This window comes from Nomascus leucogenys, unplaced genomic scaffold, assembly GCF_006542625.1.
Source record: "Nomascus leucogenys isolate Asia unplaced genomic scaffold, Asia_NLE_v1 000941F_67568_qpd_obj, whole genome shotgun sequence".
Classification (NCBI taxonomy): Eukaryota; Metazoa; Chordata; class Mammalia; order Primates; family Hylobatidae; genus Nomascus; species Nomascus leucogenys.
Window position 1 is genome coordinate 37832 of NW_022097855.1, and position 21090 is coordinate 58921.

At 43.4% G+C, this 21090-nt stretch overlaps 1 protein-coding gene and 1 long non-coding RNA gene across 2 annotated transcripts; one reads left to right on the forward strand and one right to left on the reverse strand.

Annotated features, from left to right (window-relative positions):
- Window positions 1-5254: 5254 nt before the first annotated feature.
- LOC100606341 (zinc finger protein 630) lies at window positions 5255-18134 on the forward strand. The gene is given in 6 exon segments (XM_012498784.2): window positions 5255-5335; window positions 9250-9439; window positions 15403-15529; window positions 15803-15898; window positions 16111-16249; window positions 16251-18134. Coding segments are annotated over 5 exon segments (2058 nt in total). The 5' UTR covers window positions 5255-5335; window positions 9250-9337; the 3' UTR covers window positions 17845-18134.
- Window positions 9003-19995, reverse strand: LOC115834380. The gene is made up of 2 exons (XR_004029276.1): window positions 19873-19995; window positions 9003-10003 (listed from the first exon to the last, which is right to left on the reverse strand). It is a non-coding gene; the product is annotated as an uncharacterized LOC115834380 (long non-coding RNA).
- Between the last annotated feature and the right edge of the window lie 1095 nt (window positions 19996-21090).

The window sequence follows — 21090 nt, forward strand, 5'->3', positions numbered from 1 at the left end:
GTATAACACTGATGAAGTCTAGACATGATTGTGGCTTTAGTTAGGGCTACACAGCAGATTACGTGTCCTCTCTTCTCCACACTGAATCTAGGCCTTGGGTCACATTTCTGCCATCTATGGCCTTCCGATCTGAGCCTTGATCTTGGTCCTTTGTTAATTCTTCCACTTTCACGGCCACTCAGGCCTGACCTTGCGCCTGGTTCTCTGTTCAGTTTTCTTTCTTTTTTTTTTTGAGATAGAGTTCCACTCTGTCGCCCAGGCTGGAGTGCAGTGGTGTGATCTCGGCTCACTGCAACCTCCCCCTCCCGGTTTCAAGTGATTCTTATGCCTCAGCCTCCTGAGTACCTAGGATTATAGGCATGTGCCACCACGCCTAGCTAATTTTTGTATTTTTAATAGAGATGGGGTTTCACAATGTTGGCCAGGCTGATCTCGAACTCCTGACCTCAAGTGATCTGCCTCAGCCTCCCAAAGTGTTGGGATTACAGGCGTGAGCCACTGTGCCCGGCCTGTTCAGTTTTCTCTTTATGCCTACTTCTGTTAATGCTTCCGCCCCTAATGCCCCACTTGTTGGGGTGTCTAACTCTGTTAACTATTTCATCATCAACTCATTTCTAGCATGAAAACCAAACCTGACTTCTTTTTATTTTTCCTCCATCAATGCCTCTTCTGATATGTGAATTAAATCCAGGTTTCTTAACACCATTAGCTTTCCCACTCTGATTTATACATTAAACCTAGAGCTCAGTTATAGATTTTAGCATTAATGTTCCCATTTTTTGACAATGAATCTGGCTGGCTGTTAAATTTTTTTTTTTTAGGGGTCTTGCTCTGTCACCCAGGCTGAAGTGCAGTAGCACAATCATAGCCCACTGCAGCCTTGAACTCCTGGGCTCAAGCAATTCTCCTTCCTCAGCTTCTGGAGTAGCTGAGATTACAGGCATGTACCACTGCACCCAGCTAATTATTCTTTTATTTGTAGAGATGGGTTCTTGCTATGTTGCCCAGGTTGGTCTTGAACTCCTGGGCTCAGGTGATCCTCCTGCTTCAGCCTCCCAAAGTGCTGGGATTACAGGTGTGAGCCACTGCACCCAGCCCTGTTAAGTCTTTAATCATCAACGACCCTCAGATTTTTTGTTTTGTTTTGTTTTGTTTTGTTTTTTGAGACGGAGTCTCGCTCTGTCACCAGATGGGAGTGCAGTGGCACGATCTCGGCTCACTGCAACCTCTGCCTCCCAGATTCAAGCAATTCTCCTGCCTCAGCCTCCCGAGTAGCTGGGACTACAGGAGCACACCACCATGCCCAGCTAATTTTTATGTTTTTAGTAGAAACGGGATTTCAGCGTGTTGGCCAGGATGGTCCCGATCTCTTGACCTTGTCATCCGCCCACCTTGGCCTTCCAAAGTATTGGGATTACAGGCATGAGCCACCGCACTCAGCCGACCCTCGGTTTTAACCTCAAACCTGTTAATTATTCCACCATCAATGTGTCTATATTGTAGATCTTAAACCTGGGCCTCTGTTAACATTTTTTTTAACCACCAGTGCTACTGGGGCTTTGATCCAGGGCTCAGGATCTCTGTTGAGATTCCATCAATTTCCTTTGAAATTTGAACTTTGACTTTGAATTTCCTTTAACTTTGAACTCAAGCCCTTGAGGCAATTCTGACATAACAGCCTGGACCCCTCATCCTATGTGAATTTAAATCTGATTCAAACCATTGATCGTTTTCTCTTGTTAATACCCTATGCTTCAGTCAAATCTTCCACCCCCATTGGCCCTCTGGTTTGACTTAAACATTGGGCATTGTGGTAGACAGATTAATAGTCCCCCAAAGATATCCCTCTCCCAACCCCTAGAACCTGTGAATATGTTACCTTACATGGCAAAAGGAACTTTGCAGATGTGATTAAGAATTTTAAGATGAGATTTTCCTGGATTATCTAGATGGGCCCAATGTAATCAAGGGTCCTTATAAGAGGGAGGGAACACTTTGGGAGGCTGAGTTGGGAGGATTGCTTGAGGCCAGGAGTTGGAGTCCAGCCTGGGCAACCCAGCAAGACCCTGTCTCTACCAAAAGTTAAAAAATGGCCAGGCGTGGTGGTTCACGCCTGGAATCCCAGCACTTTGGGAGGCTGAGGCGGGCGGGTCACGAGGTCAGGAGATCAAGACCATCCTGGCTAACATGGTGAAACCCCATCTCTACTAAAAATACAAAAAATTAGCCGGGCATTGAGGCAGGCGCCTGTAGTCCCAGCTACTCGGGAGGCTGAGGCAGGAGAATGGCGCGAACCCAGGAGGCAGAGCTTAGAGCTGAGATTGTGCCACTGCACTCCAGCCTGGGCAACAGAGCGAGACTCTGTCTAAAAAAAAAAAGAAAAGTTAAAAAATTAGCTGGGCGTGGTGACACGTGCCTGTAGTCCTAGCTACTCCAGAGGCGGAGGTGAGAGGATCTCTTGAGCCCCGAAGTTAAAGGTTACAGTGTCTGATCACACCACAGCACTCCAGCCTGGGTGACAGAGCAAAATCCTGTCTGTCTCTATCTCTCTCTCTGTCTCTCTCTGTCTGTCTGTCTGTCTCTCTCTCTCTCTCTCTCTCTCTCTCTATATATATATATATATATAAAACAGGGAAGGAGAAGGGTTTGAGTTAGAGAAGGAGATGTGATGATGGAAGCAGGTTACCGTCAGAGAGCGATGTGAAGATGCTACACTGTCAGCTTTGAAGATGGAGAGGAAGGGACCACGAGACAAGGAATACAGGTGGCTTCTAGCAGAAGCTAGATAAAGCAAATAAATGGAGTTTCTCCTAGAGCCTCTGTAGGGAGTGCCCAGTGAAACCCATATCATATTTCTGACCTGTAGGACTGTAAGATAATAAATTTGTGCTGTTTTGAGCAAGTAAGTCTGTGATGATTTTCTATAGCAGCAATAGGAAATGAATAGAGGCATCTTTGAAATATTCCACCATTGATGCCCATCTGGTCTATACTCAAACCATGTCCTTCTTAACTCTTCCACCATCCCTATCCCTCTGACCTCACCTCAAACCCCAGCTGTTGTTAGCAATTCCACCATCAGAGTCTCTTATCTGTGCTCTCCAACCTGGGCTTCTATTAACTCTTCCAACCTAAATCAACTCTTAATTTTACCTTGAACTGGGGAATCTGTTATCCATTCCACTATTAACGGGTTTGGATCTAGAGAGAGAATTCAGGCCTTTGAGGGTGGAAAATTAATAATCCTGGGTCTATGTATTAAGCTTGAGGTTCTGTTCACTTTTCCATCACCAGGGCAATTTACATGTGAATCTTTTTGCATGTCTGTTAACTGTTTCCCCATTACTGCCCCTCAGTTCTTGCTCACTGCAACCTCCGCCTCCCAGGTTCTAGTGATTCTCATGCCTCAGCCACCCAAGCAGCTGGAATTACAGGCATGCACCACCACGTCTTGGTAATTTTTGTATTTTTAGTAGAGACAGGGTTTCGCCATGTTGGCCATGCTGAGTCCTGGCTTCAAGTGATCTGCCCGCCTCGACCTCCCAAAATGCTGGGATTACAGGAGTGAGCCACTATGCTCTGCATCCCTCAGATCTTTACACTGACTGCAGGCCTCAGTTGAGTCCTCTCCGTCTATGATCCTTTGGTATGTACAGAAAATCAAAGCTGTACTAACTTTTTAGCTACTTGTGCCCCTTCTCCTATATCCACCAACCCCAGTCCTCAGTTAACATTTATTTTTATAGAGATGGAGTCTCACTATGTTGCCCAGGCTGGTCTTGATCTCCTGGGCTCACACGATCCTCCCGCCTCAGCTTCCCAAAGTCCTGGGATACAGGTGTCAGCCACTGTGCCCGGCCCTCAGTTAACATTTTTATCATGAATGCCATTTGGTTTGACTTTGAAGTCAGACCTTGATTAATTCTTCCACCATCATTACCCCTTTGGTATAGGCTGTGAATTCTGGGCCTCTGTTAACCACATCACCTTTAATGGATCTCTAGTCTTGGCTCAGACTTGGGACTAAGTTAACCTTCTATTTAAGGCCTCTCTGAAATAACTTTGGAATTGGGTTACTATTGCACCACCAGTGCCCCTCTGATTTGATCTTCAAGCAGGGTGTTTGTTAATGTTTTCTCCATCCATACACCCTGATAGAGGTCTTGAATCCTAGGACTTTCTTAACTATTGCAACCATCAGAGTTCCTGTTTTGTATAGAACATGAACCTTTGTTAACTCTGCAATCCTGTTCCAGGCTGACTTCCAATCCAGCCCTTGGTTAAGTCTTCTAAAACCAATGTCCCTTAGGTTTTACCTCGAACCTCTGACTCTTTGAACTCTTTCAGTTTTGATACGGGCTGCAAAAGGCCACATAAGCCTACTTGAACGAAGGCAGGCAGAAGGCCAGGCTGTAAATGACAGGTGAAGGTGGGCCCTTCCGTATTCAAAGGAGCCAATGGAGGACCGGTGGGCAGTGAGTGACAGATGGGGGCGGGTCCTGACGCCAAGGAGGAACAATAGGAAGGCGGCAGGGCGCCGAGGCCAGGTGGGGAGAGGTGCGCGGGTATGTGTGAGCACCCTGAAAGGCTGCATGATGTCAAAGGTCTCTTCCCTTTCTCCAGACGTGTTAGGAATTCTCTTCTGCAGAGGAATCTCCCGGGGGGTGCTCTGTCCGGCCTTCCCACTTTCCCCGCTTCCCACCCTGACATGTCGCCACGCCTTTGCTCAGGCCGTGCCTCTTCTGGTGGCCGGGAACGCCCACTCACCCGGACAGTCGCGGCCCTTCCAAGCCTCACACTGCTTTCGTAGGATCAATTCCGAATACCCAGACTCGGAGATATCACGAGGACTCCCCCGGGCCCCCAAACGCACCTCTCTTCTGGCTGGAATGGGAGCCTCCAGAAGCAGTGCGAGACCACGGCCAGCGACAGAGGTCCTGGCGCTGGCGGAATGACGCCATTTTTGTTACTGGTAGAGCTCGGCTTCGCGGCTGTTTCGGAGCCCGCGAAAGATAAGCTCCCTCGTCACCCTGACATCTCTCCGGGAGGACTGGAAGGGAAATGGCCTTTCGGGGGATGTTGAACGCATTTGGGCAGGCGGGGAGCCAAGCCCGGCTTGAGAGCAGAGCCGGGGTGAAGGGCCTGGCTGAGTGCGGTGTGTCTATGTGATCAGTGACGGATGGAGACAAGTGGAGGGCCTAAGGAGGGGATTGAGTGACGTGGAGAACAGTGATAGGGGAGTCTGTGGGACCAGGGGTAACAGTATGTGGGTTACACAAATGGGAGTTTGTGGGGTGATGGGGGACCTGTGCGGTGTTTGATGATGCCTGTAAGGGTGAGTGATGGGGCTTCTATGGGATGGGTGAAGGGAGTCTGGGGTGAGTGATGGGTGGTCTGTAGGGTGAGGGATGCTGGTCCGTGGGGTGAATGGATAGGGGGATCTGGGGTGAGGGATGAGGGTCTATGGGGACAAGAATGGGAGTGTGTGGGGTCAGTGTTGACATTCTGTGGGGTCCATGATGGGTGGCTCTTTCAGATCAATCATATGTGCATGAATAAACAAAAATCTCTGCCCCTGTGGTGTCCACATTCCGATGGGGGAGTCCGACTCGGTGGTTTGATTTGTATTTCCCTCATGACCAATAAGTTTGAGCACATTTTCTTATATGGATTCATCACTTGGAGATCTTCTTTTGTGAGGGGCTTGTCTTTTGTTCATTTTTCTGTTGGACTCTCTGCCCTTTTCTTAATGATGTGTAGGATTTTTTTTTTTTTTTTTTTTGAGACGAAGTCTCACTCTGTCACCCAGGCTGGAGTGCAGTGGAGAAATCATGGTTCACTGCAACCTCCGCCTCCTGGGTTCTAGCAATTATCCTACCTCAGCCTCCCGAGTAGCTGGAGTTACAGGTGCCCGCCACCACACCTGGCTAATTTTTTTGTATTTGTAGTAGAGACAGGGTTTTGCCATGTTGGCCAGGCTGGTCCCGAAATCTTGACTTCAGGTGATACACCCACCTCGGCCTCCCAAAGTGTTGGGATTACAGGCGTGAGCCACTGTGCCTGGCCAGGAATTGTTTTTATATATTCTGATATCACTCCTTTAGTAGTGGTATGTGTTTTGCAAGTATCTCCTTCCAGCTTTTGGCTTCTCTTTTCATTTTATGGCTTTAAATATGAAGATTTTCAGTTAATTTCGAACTGTAAAGCACATTCTTTGGTTAAAAAGCAGACAATATCGGCCGGGCGTGGTGGCTCACACCTATAATCCCAGCCCTTTGGGAGGCCAAGGCGGTCGGATCACGAGGTCAGGAAATTGAGACCATCCTGGCTAACATGGTGAAACCCCGTCTCTACTAAAAATACAAAAAAATTAACTGGGCGTGGTGGCGGGCGCCTGTAGTCCCAACTACTGGGGAGGCTGAGGCAGGAGAATGGCGTGAACCAGGGAGGCGGAGCTTGCAGTGAGCCGAGATCACGCCACTGCACTCCAGCTTGGGCGACAGAGCAAGACTCCATCTCAAAAACAAACAAACAAACAAACAAAAAAAACAGACAAAGTCCTGGAATTTAGGAGGATAACTAATTTTTTAGGGCATCCAGAAGCAAAGGGTGTTGCCTGAAAATCTTAGTGCCAGGACAGCTTGGGAGGAGTTCTTTACTTTTTGTTCTTCTACCACCTCACTCTAAATCACTGGCAGTGTGATCTTAGACAACTCATGAAACCTCTCTAGGCATCAGTTTCCCACTGCGAAATGAGGATAATAGCAGGGCCTACCCTGTGAGGCTTGGGATGAGAAGTGAGTTAATACCTGAATGTTACCTATTCGCCATAGTTTTGTAGCACTGATTTTGTATATATTTCATGGATCTTCCTCGAACTCAAGGTTACTGCTGCTCACCAAAATCTGGTGAAGGAAATTAAATACCAAGGAATAAGCTTTTGTCAGCTAGGGTTGCTTTGGAAGGTCACAAACCATTGTAATATCTAAGAAGGTTTTTTTTTGTTTTTGTTTTGTTTTGTTTTTGTTTTGCCTCCAAGAACTAATTTTTGTCCCCTTGGGGGCAGTATCACCCCCAGTGAGAATGTGTGATCTACATGGTATTTTTTCTTTTGTTTTCTTTTCTTTTCCTTTTTTTCTTTCTTTGACAGGGTCTCACTCTGTTGCCCAGGTTGGAGTGCAATGGTGCGATCTCAGCACACTGCAACCTCCACCTCCCGGGTTCAAGTGACTCTCCTGCTCCAGCCTGCCAAGTAGCCGGGACTACAGGTGTGCACCACTATGCCCAGTTAATTTTGTTTATTTTTTGTAGAAACGAGGTCTCACTATGTTGCTCAGGCGGGCCTCAAACTCCTGGACTCAAGCAATCCTCCTGCCTTGGCCTCCCAAAGTACTGGGATGACAGGTGTGAGCCACCACCCCTGGCCTGTTATTCTGTTATTAAACAATTAGGAACACATTCTTGTGTTCTGCCTCTTCTTCATTTTACAGTGATGTTTCCATGCCATTAACTTAATTTCCATAGTACAACTTAGTTTATTTCTATGGTAATACTTAAATATAAACCTTTCTTATGGAAATTTTCAAGCATCCACAAAAATAGAGGGAATTGTATAATGGACCCCCATTATGCCCACCACCCAGTCTCATCAGTCATCAACTCATGGCCCATCTTGTTTTATCTAGACCAGGGGCTGTAAAACTGGGCAGTGGGCCAAATCTGACATGCTGCTTTTTAAAGAAAATACAGCCATGAGCTAAGAAATGGTTTTTTCACACTTTTTATCCTTGGAAAAAAATCAAATGGAGAATATTTTGTGACCCATGAAAATGATATAAAATTCAAATGTCAGTGCCCAAAAATGATGTTTAATTGGAACACAGCCAGTGAGCACCTTTAGTTTATGTGTTGTCTAGGGCTACTTTCAACCTGCAATGGCAGGGCTGAGTAGTTACAGCAGAGACCACAGAACCCACAAAATCGAAAACATTTACCATATGACCCTTTTACAGAAAAAGTTTGCCAAGTCCTCATCTAGGCCACCCCCTCACTTCTTCCTCCTGGAATGCCCTTCCTCCCTTCCTTCCTTCCTTCCTTCCTTCCTCCCTCTCTTTTCTTTTCCTTCCTTCCTTCCTTCCTTCCTTCCTTCCTTCCTTCCTTCCTTCCTTCTTTCCTTCCTTCCTTCTTCCTCCCTCCCTTCCTTCCTGCCTTCCGTTATGCCTTCCTTCCTGCCTTTCTTGCCTTTCTTTCCTCTTTCCTCACTCGCTCGTTGCCCAGGCTGAAGTGCAGTGGCTCAATCTCGGCTCACTGCAAACGCCACCTCCTGGGTTTAAGTGATTCTCATGTCTCAGTCTCCCTAGTAGCTGGGATTACAGGTGCCCACCACTATGCCTGGCTAATTTTTGTATTTTTAGTAGAGGGGAATTTTGCCATGTTGGCCAGGTTGGTCTCGAACTCCTGGGCTCAAGCCATCTGCCCGCCTCAGCCTCCCAAAGTGCTGGAATTACAGGTGTGCACCACCATGCCAGGCTAATTTTTTGTAGAGATGAGTCTCCCTGTGTTGCCCAGGCTGGTCTCGAACTCCTGGGCTCAAGCAATTTGCCCACCTCCGCCTCCCAACATGCTGGGATTACAAGCATGCACCACCACGCCTGGCTGATTTTTGTATTTTTTTAGTAGAGGTGAGGTTTGCCATGTTGCCCAGGCTGGTCTCCAATTCCTGAGCTCAGGCAATCCACCCACCTTGGCCTTCCAAAGTGCCGGCCCACAGCGCCCGGCCTGTATGCAGTTCAATGACTTTTTACATGTGTAGTCTTTATTATTTTGAAACAAATCCCAGACATATCTTTTCATCCATACATGCTTCATTATGTAAAAGATAAGGCCTTAAAGGTTGATGCTGTTACCCTAAGGTAAAATAATTAACAATAATATCTTCAGATAATCAATGGTTAAATTCCTTAATGTTACCAAATATCTAGTCAGGGTTCAAACTTTCATGATTATCTCAAAAATTTCTTTTGTCTATTCAAGTAAAGACCCAGACAAGACCATACTTTACATTTGCTGGTGGTGTTTCCTGAGCCTCTTTTAATCATCTGGAGTGTTGCTTTTAAGGGCTGCCTGCCTTTCCAGCAGTCTTTAGTGCTGGGCATTTATGTTATTTTCAATAATATGGTGTTAAAGACAAAACTGTGTTGAAGGTTTCTGTGGTTAAATATCTGCACGTTTCCATGATTATTACCTTAGGACGAAGTTCCAGAAATGGAATTACCGAGTCGGATGAGAAACACAAGTCATCAATGAATTAACAAGCAACACATTGTCACATCCAGCTATGGAAGAGTGGTTAACTCAGCTTGATCTCCGAAGACTCTTCTGCACCCCACCCCGCCCCCAACTGCTTTCCAAAGAGAAACAGAAAATGATTGAGTCCCAGGTAAGTTATTTGTTTGCCACTTGGTTTTCCCACAACAAAATGAGAAAGGGCAATTAGTTGAAAATAAGGATTAGAGAAATTTAGAGAGAATAGATGATCAACAGGCAAAATTGCTGTGAAGATACACAGATCACCTGGCCTTACTTCATAGAAACTTAGCCAAACATTTTGACTGTAAGCAAAACATTTTGACTGGCAGCTTCAGTGAAAAGGGTAACATAATATGATCAATTATGTGATTTGCATTCTCCACAAAAAGAAATCAGTCCAGCTCCTTAGCAAGTCAAGATTTCTGGGACTTTAACCTAAGGAATTTTATTACTGAGTTTTCCTGAAGGTCAGTGGTTTTCAGTTCAGGGTGGTATTGTCAGTAGTTGTTCTAAAGAGACTGTTTTTAGTTAAAGTTCTCTGGCAGGGGCTTGGAGAGTGGGATAGCTTCCTTGTTTTCCATGGCTCCTTTGCTGTCATCTCAGAGTTTGTGGGGTCTCAACCCAACTCAAGGAAGTTCCTTCTCTGCTCTTCCAATTTTCGTCTGTTTTTTTTTTTCCTCCCTGGAAAGGTAATCTATACATGGGGCAAAGAATGTAAACAATATAGTTTTAAAAAAAAAGGAAGTGAAATATCTCCAATCTCACTTCTTCCTCCTTCCCCGACATAACTAGGATTATCTGGTTTGAGGAGGATCTCTTTTCTTTATGCATTTATAACTCCATCTATGTGTGTAGATGGATGTGTAAATGTGTGAAAGTGATCTCATTATTGTCACGTATTTTTTCTTTACCACACACAAAAAATACACACACTGTTTCTATTCTGTTCTGCTACTTTCTTTCTTGCCTAATATAAAATATATACGAAAGTAGAGATTTTAGTGAACCCTTTTGTAATTACCCATCTGCAAATATTATCAACTGATAGCCAAGCTTGTTTTATCTATCTTTTATCCCCACCTACTCCTATCGTCATCATCATCATGATCTAGCCAATCCCTTGTTAATATTTTGTTTAGGGTTTATACTACTATGTTCATAAGACACAAGGGCCTGTAATTGTACTTTCTTGTATTGTTTCTGTCACATTTTGGCATCATGTTACGTTGGCCTCATGTTGGAAAGTATTCTCTTTATATTCTCTGGGAAAATTTGGGTAATATTGGTATTATTTCCTTCTTAAATTTTTTTTTTTTTTTGAGATGGAGTTTCACTCTTGTCGCCCAGGCTGGAGTGCAATGGCACGATATCTGCTCATTGCAACCTCCGCCTCCCAGGTTCAAGCGATTCTCCTGCTTCAGTCTCCCAAGTAGCTGGGATTACAGGTGCCCACCACCACGCCCAGCTAACTTTTGTATTTTTAGTAGAGATGGGGTTTCACCATGTTGGGCAGGCTGGTCTCGAATTCCTGGCTTCAGGTGATCCACCCACCTCGGCCTCCCAAAGTGTTGGGATTACAGGCATGAGCCACCTCGCCCGGCCTATTTCCTTCTTAAATGTTTGGAAGAGCTCCCCAGTGAAGCCATCAGGGTATGGAGTTTTCTTTGTGGGAAGGTTTTAAATTATATATTCAATTTACTTAAAAGATATACTACCATTCAGATTTTTTATTTCTTTTTATGTCTGGTTTGGTAAATTGTAATTTTCAAGTAATTTGTCCAGGTCCTCTAGGCAGGATTCAGCAAACTTTTTCTGTAGAGGGACAGATCAAAGTATCTGAGGCTTTGTGGGCCATACGGCCCCTGTTGCAGCTATTCAAATCTGCTGTTTTAGGTAGAAAGCAGCTATCGACGATATGTAAACCAATGAGCCTGGCTGTGATTCAATAACACTTTATTTATGGATGCTGAAAGTTGGATTTCATATAATTTTCATGTGTCATAAAATATTATTCTTCTTTTGACTTCTTTTTCAATCATTAAAAATAAAAACCAGACCAGATACAGCTAGCTGTTCACACCCATAGTCCCAGCACTTTGGGAGGCCAAGGTGGGTGGATTGCTTGAGCTTAGGAGTTCTAGACCAGCCTGGGCAACATGGTGAAACCCCATCTCTACAAAAAAATACAAAAATTAGCCGGGCATGGTGGCATGCACCTGTGGTCCCAGCTACTCAGGAGGCTGATGTAGGAGAATCACTTGAGCCCGGGAGGAGGAGGTTGCAGTGAATCAACACTGTTCCACTGTACTCCAGCTTGGGTGACAGAGCAAGACTGTCTCAAAAGAAAACGTGTAAAACCAGTTTAGCTTGTGGGCAGTTGAAAAACACATGATGGGCTAAATTTGGCCTGCAGGCTATAGTTTGCTGTGTCCTGATCTACATTGTCTACTGATCTACATTGTCAAATTAATGTCCATTAAATGTCCATTTAATGTTTGCAGGATACCAGAACCTTGTTCATGGGCTGTAAAAAAGTTATTTCTAGTTTTTCCTTTATATACAATAGTAATAATAATAAGAAGAATCATAGCTACTATTTACCCAGTGCTTATCATGTGCCAGGCACTGCTATTATAAAATATCATGGAATTAACTTATTTGATTCACCCAGGAACCCTCTGTGCTAGGTACTATTGTTATTCCCATTTTTCAGATGAAGAAAATGAGGCACAGAGATCACACAGCTAGTACATGACCTAACCAGACCTCTCAAGCAGTGAAGTCACAAATAAAACAGCCATAGAAAGACATCTTTTTATATTTGTGAAGTATTTGTGTAGGCCGCATTCTTAGACATGAGTGTGCTAGGTCAGAGGCACACATGCTTATAAATTTAAAGAGTATTTTTCAAATCGTATATATATATTTTTTTGAGACAGAGTCTCACTCTGTCCCCCAGGTTGGAGTGCAGAGGCATGATCTCAGCTCACTGTAACCTCCGCCTCCCAGATTCAAGCGATTCTCATGCCTCAGCCTCCCGAGTAGCAGGGATTACACGTGCCTGCCACCATGCCCGGCTAATTTTTGTATTTTCAGTAGAGACTGGGTTTCACCATGTTGGGCAGGCTGGTCTCGAACTCCTGACCTCAGGTGATCTGCTCACCTTGGCCTCCCAAAGTGCTGGGATTACAGGCATGAGCCACCCTGCCCAGCCCAAATTGTATTTCAATACTGTGTAATCAGCTGAACATGTGGCCACAAATTGTTTACAAGAAAGCCCACGTGTTTCCCAAGGTTCCCCCTTCCTCCTGCCACCATTAGCCATCATCTGTATTTTTCATTCTTGTTGGTTTTATGATTAAGCATTATATCTCATTTTCATTTGCTTTTCTATAGAGATTAAATAAGCTTCAGCATCTTTTCACATATTTATTTTCCATATTGTATTTCTCTGTGAATCCCTCTTTCCTTGTCTTTGCTTATGGTTTCCCAGGAGCTTTTTGTATATGAGTGATTTTGAAGTGCACATTGCAAACTTTTTTTTTTTTTTTTTTTGGCCAGGTAGTGATTTTTCTCTCAACCTTTTTTTCTGTCTCCCTTCACTAGAATATAAACTCCTTCAGGGAAGATATTTTTGCCAGTTTTTTTTTCCTGCTGTATCCCCAGTTCCTAGAATAGTGCTTGGTATTCACTAGGTACTCAATAACTGCTTGCTGAGTGAATGAATGTTTATTTTCACTTAACAGTATATCTTAGATACTCTGGCATATCAATTAATATAGATCTTCCTTGTGGCCTGCCTGCCTGCCTGCCTTCCTGCCTTCCTTCCCTTCCTTCCTTCCTACCTTCCTTCCTTCCTTCCTTCCTTCCTTCCTTCCTTCCTTCCTCTCTTTTTGAGACAGGGTTTCACTCCAGTTGCCCAGGCTAGAGTGCAGTGGCACTATCTTGCCTCACTGCAGCCTTGACCTCCCAGGCTCAGGTAATCCTCTCACCTCAGCCTCCCTAGTAGCTAGGACTATAGGTGTGTGCCACCACACCCGGCTAATTTTTCGTAGAGACAGGGTTTTGCCGTGTTGCCCAGGCTGGTTGTTTGTTTGTTTTTGAGACAGAGTCTCAGTCTGTCGCCCAGGCTTGAGTGCAGTGGCACAATCTCGGCTCACTGCATCCTCCGCCTCCTGGGTTCAAGCAATTCTCCTGCCTCAGCCTCCTGAGTAGCTGGGACTACAGGCATGCACCACCATGCTCGGCTAATTTTTGTATTTTGAGTAGAGACGGGGTTTCGCCATGTTGGCCAGGCTGGTCTCGAAATCCTGACCTCAAGTGATCCACCTGCCCCCGCCTTCACAAGGGCTGGGATTACAGGTGTGAGCCACCACATCTGGCCCCTTCTTTGTTGCTTTTTATAATTGCATATAGTATTCCCTTATGGAGATTGTAGCATTATTTATTCATCCAAACTCCCATGAGGTGGTTTCCATTCTTTTGCTATTATAAATAGTACTGTAGAGCAGTGTCTTCACACATGTCATTTGCTCACATATGTGAATGTTTATGTAGAATAACTTCTAGAAACCAAATTGCGAGTCAGAGGATGTGTACATTATAAATTTTGATAGATGGGGACTGTTGTGGGGTGGGGGGAGGGGGGAGGGACAGCATTAGGAGATATACCTAATGCTAAATGACGAGTTAATCGGTGCAGCAAACCAACACGGCACATGGATACATATGTAACAAACCTGCACATTGTGCACATGTACCCTAAAACCTAAAGTATAATAATAAAATAAAATAAAAAAATAAATAAATGTTGATAGATAGTGCCAAATTAATTGCCTTTAAAATATACCGTACACCACAGACAATTTGAGTATGCCTGTTTCTTGACATCTTCACTAACTCATCCTAAGTCACTGTGACTTATCCCTAGTTATAGCATTTGACCAGTGACTTATCAAATGCCCATCTTTGATAATATGTAAGGGAAAAATGGTGTCTTGTCTTAGTTTGCATTTATCTTCATGTGAGTGAAGTTGAGCATGTTTTTACATGTTTAAAAAACATTTGCATTTTCTTTTCTGTGAAATGATGGTCATGTCCTTTGACCATCGTATTAGTCTGTTCTCATGTCACTATAAAGAAATACCCAAGACTGGGTAATTTATAAAAGAAAGAGGTTTAATTGACTCACAATTCCACAGGGGTGGGGAGGCCTCAGGAAACTTACAATCATGGTGGAAGGGGAAGCAAGGACCTTCTTCACATGGTGGCAGGAGAGAGAAGTGCCAGCAAGGGAAATGCCAGATGCTTATAATACCATTAGATCTTGTGAGAACTCACTCACTATTACGAGAACAGCATGGGGGAAACTGCCTCCATGATTCAATCACCTCCTTCACTTGACAAGTGGGGATTGCAATTCAAAATGAGATTTGGGTGGGGAAACAGAGTCAAACCATATCAACCATTTTTTTAAAAGTTATTGGTCTTTTTCGTCTTGCTTTGTAGGAGCTCTCTCTATACATGGAGGAAATTAACTCTTTGTCCATCCTATCTGTTGTGTGTATATTTTTTCCCTAGTTAGTCATATCCTTTGAGTTTGTTTGATATATTTTGCCATGTAATACATAAAGTAGTCACATTTATCAGTGTTTTCATTTGTGGCATCTGGGTTTTAGGGCATGCTTAGAAGAGTCTTCTCCACTCAAAGATTACTTTTTAAAACATCTCCTGTCTTTATTTTATAGTTTCTCTTTTTTCATTTAAATTTTTGTCATGAATTTATTTTTGTATTTAGTGTGAGGTAGGGAATCCAGTTACTTTTTTTTCTGATAGCTCTCCAGTTTTGAATAATCTGTTTTTCCATACCTGTTTAAAATGCTACCTTTATTATATATTAAATTTCCCATTTTTTATTTGTATCTATTTCTAGACTGTCTGTTCTGTTCCACTAATTATTCTTGCTGATGGCAGGATTTTACATTGTTTCTCTCATAAAGTATGCTGGGCAAAGTGCAAAGTAGGCATCCTACATGTACTGCTATGGTAAAAATGACCAGAACGAGCAGATTGTACAGGAATGCTCTGTTATAGGAACCAGTGACATTTGAGGATGTGGCTGTGGACTTCACCCAGGAAGAGTGGCAGCAGCTGAATCCTGCTCAGAAGACCCTGCATAGGGATGTGATGCTGGAGACCTATAATCACCTGGTCTCCGTGGGTAAGGACAGATTCCCTGTGTACCAATTAATCAAATCCTCCTCGTCCTTCCTTTAGAGCTGTCAATACCATGACCTTTATGATATTCCTTTAATAGAGTGTGTTCTTTTATAGTTTTGGTTTTCCATGTTTATACTTTTGTTATATCTAGAATTTATTTTTATATTATGGTGTGAGTTAAGGATCCAACTTTGCTGGGAGGCCCCTGCAAGTGCTTCTCTTCATGAATTTCTGAGCTGCCAAGGCCAAAGCCACTACAATTTTCTCTTAACAGGGTGTTCAGGTATAAAACCAGATGTAATCTTTAAGTTGGAACATGGAGAGGACCCATGGATCATAGAGAGTGAGTTGTCAAGGTGGATCTACCCAGGTAAGTGAGAATTGGGTAGATGGTCAAGAGGGCATCTTCTTCTTCCTTGACATCTCTGACATCCGTCACCTTTTTTATTCCTTAAAATTTATCAGGCCTCCTTTATAACATTCATTCTACAACAGCCACCTTCCTAGTACCTCTGTTCGTTGCCAACTGTTGTGTGTGTGTGTGTGTGTCTATTTGATTTTGCCTCTTTCTTCTTCCTTCAGACAGAGTGAAAGGCCTTGAATCTTCCCAGCAGATCATTTCTGGAGAACTTTTATTTCAAAGGGAGATACTAGAAAGAGCCCCAAAGGATAATTCATTGTACTCTGTTTTAAAAATCTAGCATATTGATAATCAGATAGATATATCAAGGAAATCAAGACAGAGTTTTGAGGCAGGTCACAGTCATCAGCCATGAAACATTGACTGATGAGACGGATTCCAAGTATAGTGCATTTGGGAAAATGTTCAATCGGTGCACAGACCTTGCTCCTTCAAGTCAAAAATTCCATAAGTTTCATTCATGTGAAAATAGCTTGAAGTCTAATTCAGACTTACTAAATTATAACAGGAGCTATGCAAGAAAGAACCCCACTAAGAGGTTTAGATGTGGGAGACCACCTAGGTATAATGCTTCCTGTTCTGTGCCTGAGAAGGAAGGCTTCATTCATACTGGAATGGAGCCCTATGGAGATAGTCAATGTGAAAAAGTTCTCAGTCATAAGCAAGCCCATGTTCAGTATAAGAAAGTTCAAGCCAGAGAGAAACCCAATGTTTGTAGTATATGTGGGAAAGGCTTTATCAAGAAGTCACAGCTCATTATACATCAAAGAATTCATACTGGAGAGAAACCATATGTATGTGGAGATTGTAGGAAAGCCTTCAGTGAGAAATCACACCTCATTGTGCATCAGAGGATTCATACTGGGGAGAAACCCTATGAATGTACTGAGTGTGGAAGATCATTCTCCCAGAAGTCACCTTTCATGGTTCATCAGAGAGTCAATACTGGAGAGAAACCCTATAAGTGTTTTGAGTGTCCAAAAGCTTTCCCCCAGAAGTCATATCTAATTATACATCAGAGAGTTCATACCAGAGAGAAGCCCTTTGAATGCAGTGAATGCGGGAAAGCCTTCTGTGAGATATCTCACCTTTTTATACACCGGATAACTCATACTGGGGAGAAGCCCTATGAATGTACTGAATGTGGGAAGACCTTCCCTCGGAAAACACAGCACATTATACATCAGATAACGCATACTGGAGAGAAGCCCTATAAGTGTGGTGAATGTGGGAAAACTTTCTGCCAACAGTCCCACCTCGTAGGACATCAAAGAATTCATACAGGAGAAAAACCTTATGTATGTACTGACTGTGGGAAGGCCTTTTTCCAGAAGTCACACCTCACTGGCCATCAAAGACTTCATACTGGAGAGAAACCCTATATGTGTACTGAATGTGGAAAATCCTTCTCTCAGAAATCACCTCTTATCATACACCAGAGAATTCATACAGGGGAGAAACCTTATCAGTGTGGCGAATGTGGCCAAACCTTCTCCCAGAAATCACCCCTCATTATTCATCAGAGAGTTCACACAGGGGAGAAACCCTACGAGTGTACTGAGTGTGGGAGGGCCTTTTCCCTGAAGTCAAATCTCATTCTACATCAGAGAGGTCATACTGGAGAGAAACCCTATGAATGTAGTGAATGTGGAAAGGCCTTCTGTGGAAAGTCTCCATTCATTATACATCAGAAAACTCATCCTAGGGAGAAAACCCCTGAATGTGCTGAGTCTGGGATGACTTTTTTCTGGAAATCACAGATGATTACATATCAGAGAAGACACACTGGGGAGAAACCCTCCAGATGCAGTGACTGTGGGAAGGCGTTCTGCCAGCATGTATACTTTACTGGGCATCAGAATCCATATAGGAAAGACACCTTGTATATGTGCTGATTGTGGGAAGGCCTATTCCCAGAAGTCAGTCCTCATTGTGCATGGGAAAACTCACATTGAACAGAAATAGTGACAACTTCTCAACTGTTGAATAGACTCATATGTGCCTCAGTATATATGATTACCCTTCCACAGAATGATCTGGTTAGGCCCTCAGAATATTTTCAACACCACAAATATGGAATCAATTTGCTCACCCTCAAACTATCTCAGCCCCCTTCACAGAATAAATGTATCTGGAAGAATTAGCACTACTTTGGTGTTGTTTGGTCCTTAAATGCTTTATAGAATTCTCTTGTGAATTTATTTGGGCATGGTGCATTATTTGAAGGGTATCTCTTTGTCATCTTTCTCTATTTCATCCATCATATTTTTCTGTTTAGATTATATATGCATTTACGTATTTATTTATTTTGAGATGGAGTCTCACTCTGTTACCCAGGCTGGAGTGCAGTGGCGTGATCTTGGCTCACTGCAACCTCCACCTCCTAGGTTTGAGCGATTGTCCTGCCTCACCCTCTCGAGTAGCTGGGATTATAGGCATGCACCACCAGGCCCGGCTAATTTTTGTATTTTAGTAGAGATGGGGTTTCACCATGTTGGCAAGGCTGGTCTCGAACTCCTGACCTCAGGTGATCCACCCACCTCAGCTTCCCAAAGTGCTGGGATTACAGGCATGAGCCACAGCACCTGGCCTATATATTCATTTAGATTGAGATATTGATATATCAATATATAGATGTAGAAATATGGATTCTTTGTAATTTTTAAAAATCATGTATTTCCTCAAGGTTCTTAATATATTTGCATAATTTTGGGTAAAGTAGTCTCATGATTAATTTCCTTTATATCTGTGGTTATTTCTCCAACATAGTTCTCATAGAGTGTATTTGTGATTTTTCCCTCAATTAGGTAAATGAATGCTAATATTTTATTTCTTTTACTCTCCCTCACCTGTTTGCAGTTCATGTGTTTTTGCCACTTTTCTATTTTCTAATTATTCATTTATGCTTTTATTTCACTAAAATCCTTCCATCTGCTTTTAATTTTTTTCTTTTTCTAACTTCTTTAGTTTAATGTATAATTCAATTAATCTCACTCTTCTGGTTTATTATAGGTATATTTGCATTATGTATCTTAATCTGAGAACTACTTTAGACATTGTGGTCCAATCCGAGATATTCTGTTTTTCAGTAGGTAAATCTTATTGCTCAGCTCAATTTTGTTTGTCGGTATAACAAATCTATTTGGTCTTAGGACTCCCAGCATATTTCCTGTTGTGCATCCTGTTTTCATTGCTTTATTGTCTTTTGACCCTTCATCATGTGGTCCTGATTTCATTTGTACTGTTTTAGATGTATTACTTTTGTTCCAGGGTATAACAAAGAGATGGAGTCTCCCAAAAGGTTTTCAGGAAGCTAAGCATAATCCTGATATCCTTAATCTTGATAACCCATAATACCTGGAAGGTGAGAGTTTAAGCTGCAAAGAAGCATGATGGCAGGCCCGTGGCTACAGATGTTTAGAGGGCATTTTTACCTTTCCACTTAGTGCCAAGATTTTAGATGGATGATTCCCTTAGCGTTTATCTCAGTTCACTTTGTACCTCTACAACAGAATGCCTGAGATTGGTAATTTATGAAGCATAGAAGTTTATTTCCTACTATTGTGGAGGATGGGAAGTCCAAGATCAAGACACTAGCATTTGGGCTGGTGAGGGCCTTCTTGCCATGTCCTCACATGGCAGAAGGCAGAAGGGCAAGCTAATAAGCTAGTGAGCTAACTGAACACTTCATGAATCTTCTTTTAAAAGGGCATTAATCCATTAGTGAGGGAGCAGCCCTTGTGACCCAATCACCCTTAAAGGCTCATCTTAATACTAGCACATTGACAGCATCTGAATTTTGGAAGGGACACATTCAAACCATAGCACAGTCCCTTGGGCAGAGTGGTTTTATTTCAAGCTCATTCTTTCACTGAAATTGAAGCCATTTTTATTCCCAAATTTATGTCAGCAGTTTTACCCACCTTGAGCAGGCCATGTTCTTGAGAATTGCAGCTTCAGTAATGTTGGTTTGGCAGATACTCTCAAAGTGAAGGGGTGGTAATAGTGGATGCATTTGTGTACTCCCAAAATTCATATTTTGAAACCTAATTACCAAAGTGATGATATTAGAAGGTGGGACCTTTGGGAGGTGATTTGATCTCAAGGGTTCTGCCCTCATGAATGGGATTAGTGACCTAATAATAGAGGCCTGACGGAGCTTGTTTGCCCCTTCCACCATGTGAGGATACAGCAAGGAGATGCCATCAATGATAAATGGGCCCTCGCTAGACACCAAATCTGCTGGCAGCTTGATATTGGATTTGTCAGCCTCTAGAGTTGTAATAAAGAAATTTCTGTTGTTTATAAGTTACTCAGTTTATGGTATCTTGTTATAGCAGCCTGAGCAGACTCAGACAGTGGAGTGTCTGTTTTGTGAGGTTGCTGTGGCTGAGCTTCTGCAGTCTGATTTCCTGTGAAGCCAGTGCTTTGCAGCAAGCCACAGGAACAGTGAAGAATTTCTAAAAATCTCCCAGAGTGTGGATGGACATTGTTTTTTTTGCTTGTTTGTTTGTTTTTGAGACAGAGTCTTGCTCTGCCACCTAAGCTGGAGTGCAGCGGTGCGTTCTCAGCTCATTGGAAGCTCTGCATCCCGGGTTCATGCCATTCTCTTGCCTCAGCCTTCTGAGTAGCTGGGACTACAGGCGCCCGCCACCACGCCTGGCTAATTTTTTTTGTATTTTTAGTGGAGATGGGCTTTCACCGTGTTAGTCAGGGTGGTCTCGATCTCCTGACCTCGTGATCCGCCCACCTTGGCCTCCCAAAGTGCTGGGGTTACAGGCGTGAGCCACTGTGCCCGGCCAGACATTGTTTTTTCATGTTCAGCAAACCTTTGTTGAGCATGTACTGCATGGCAGACACTATTGAGTTTTGTTTTGTTTTTGTTTTTGAGACGGAGTCTCTCTCTGTCGCCAGGCTGGAGTGCAGTGGCACAATCTCGGCTCATCTCAACCTCTGCCTCCCGGGTTCAAGAGATTTTCCTGCCTCAGCCTCCTGCATAGCTGGGACTATGGGTGCACGCCACCATGCCTGGCTAATTTTTTTGTATTTTAGTAGAGATGGGGTTTCACCATGTTGGCCAGGATGATCTCGATCTCCTGACCTTGTGATCCACCCACCTCTGCCTCCCAAAGTGCTGGGAT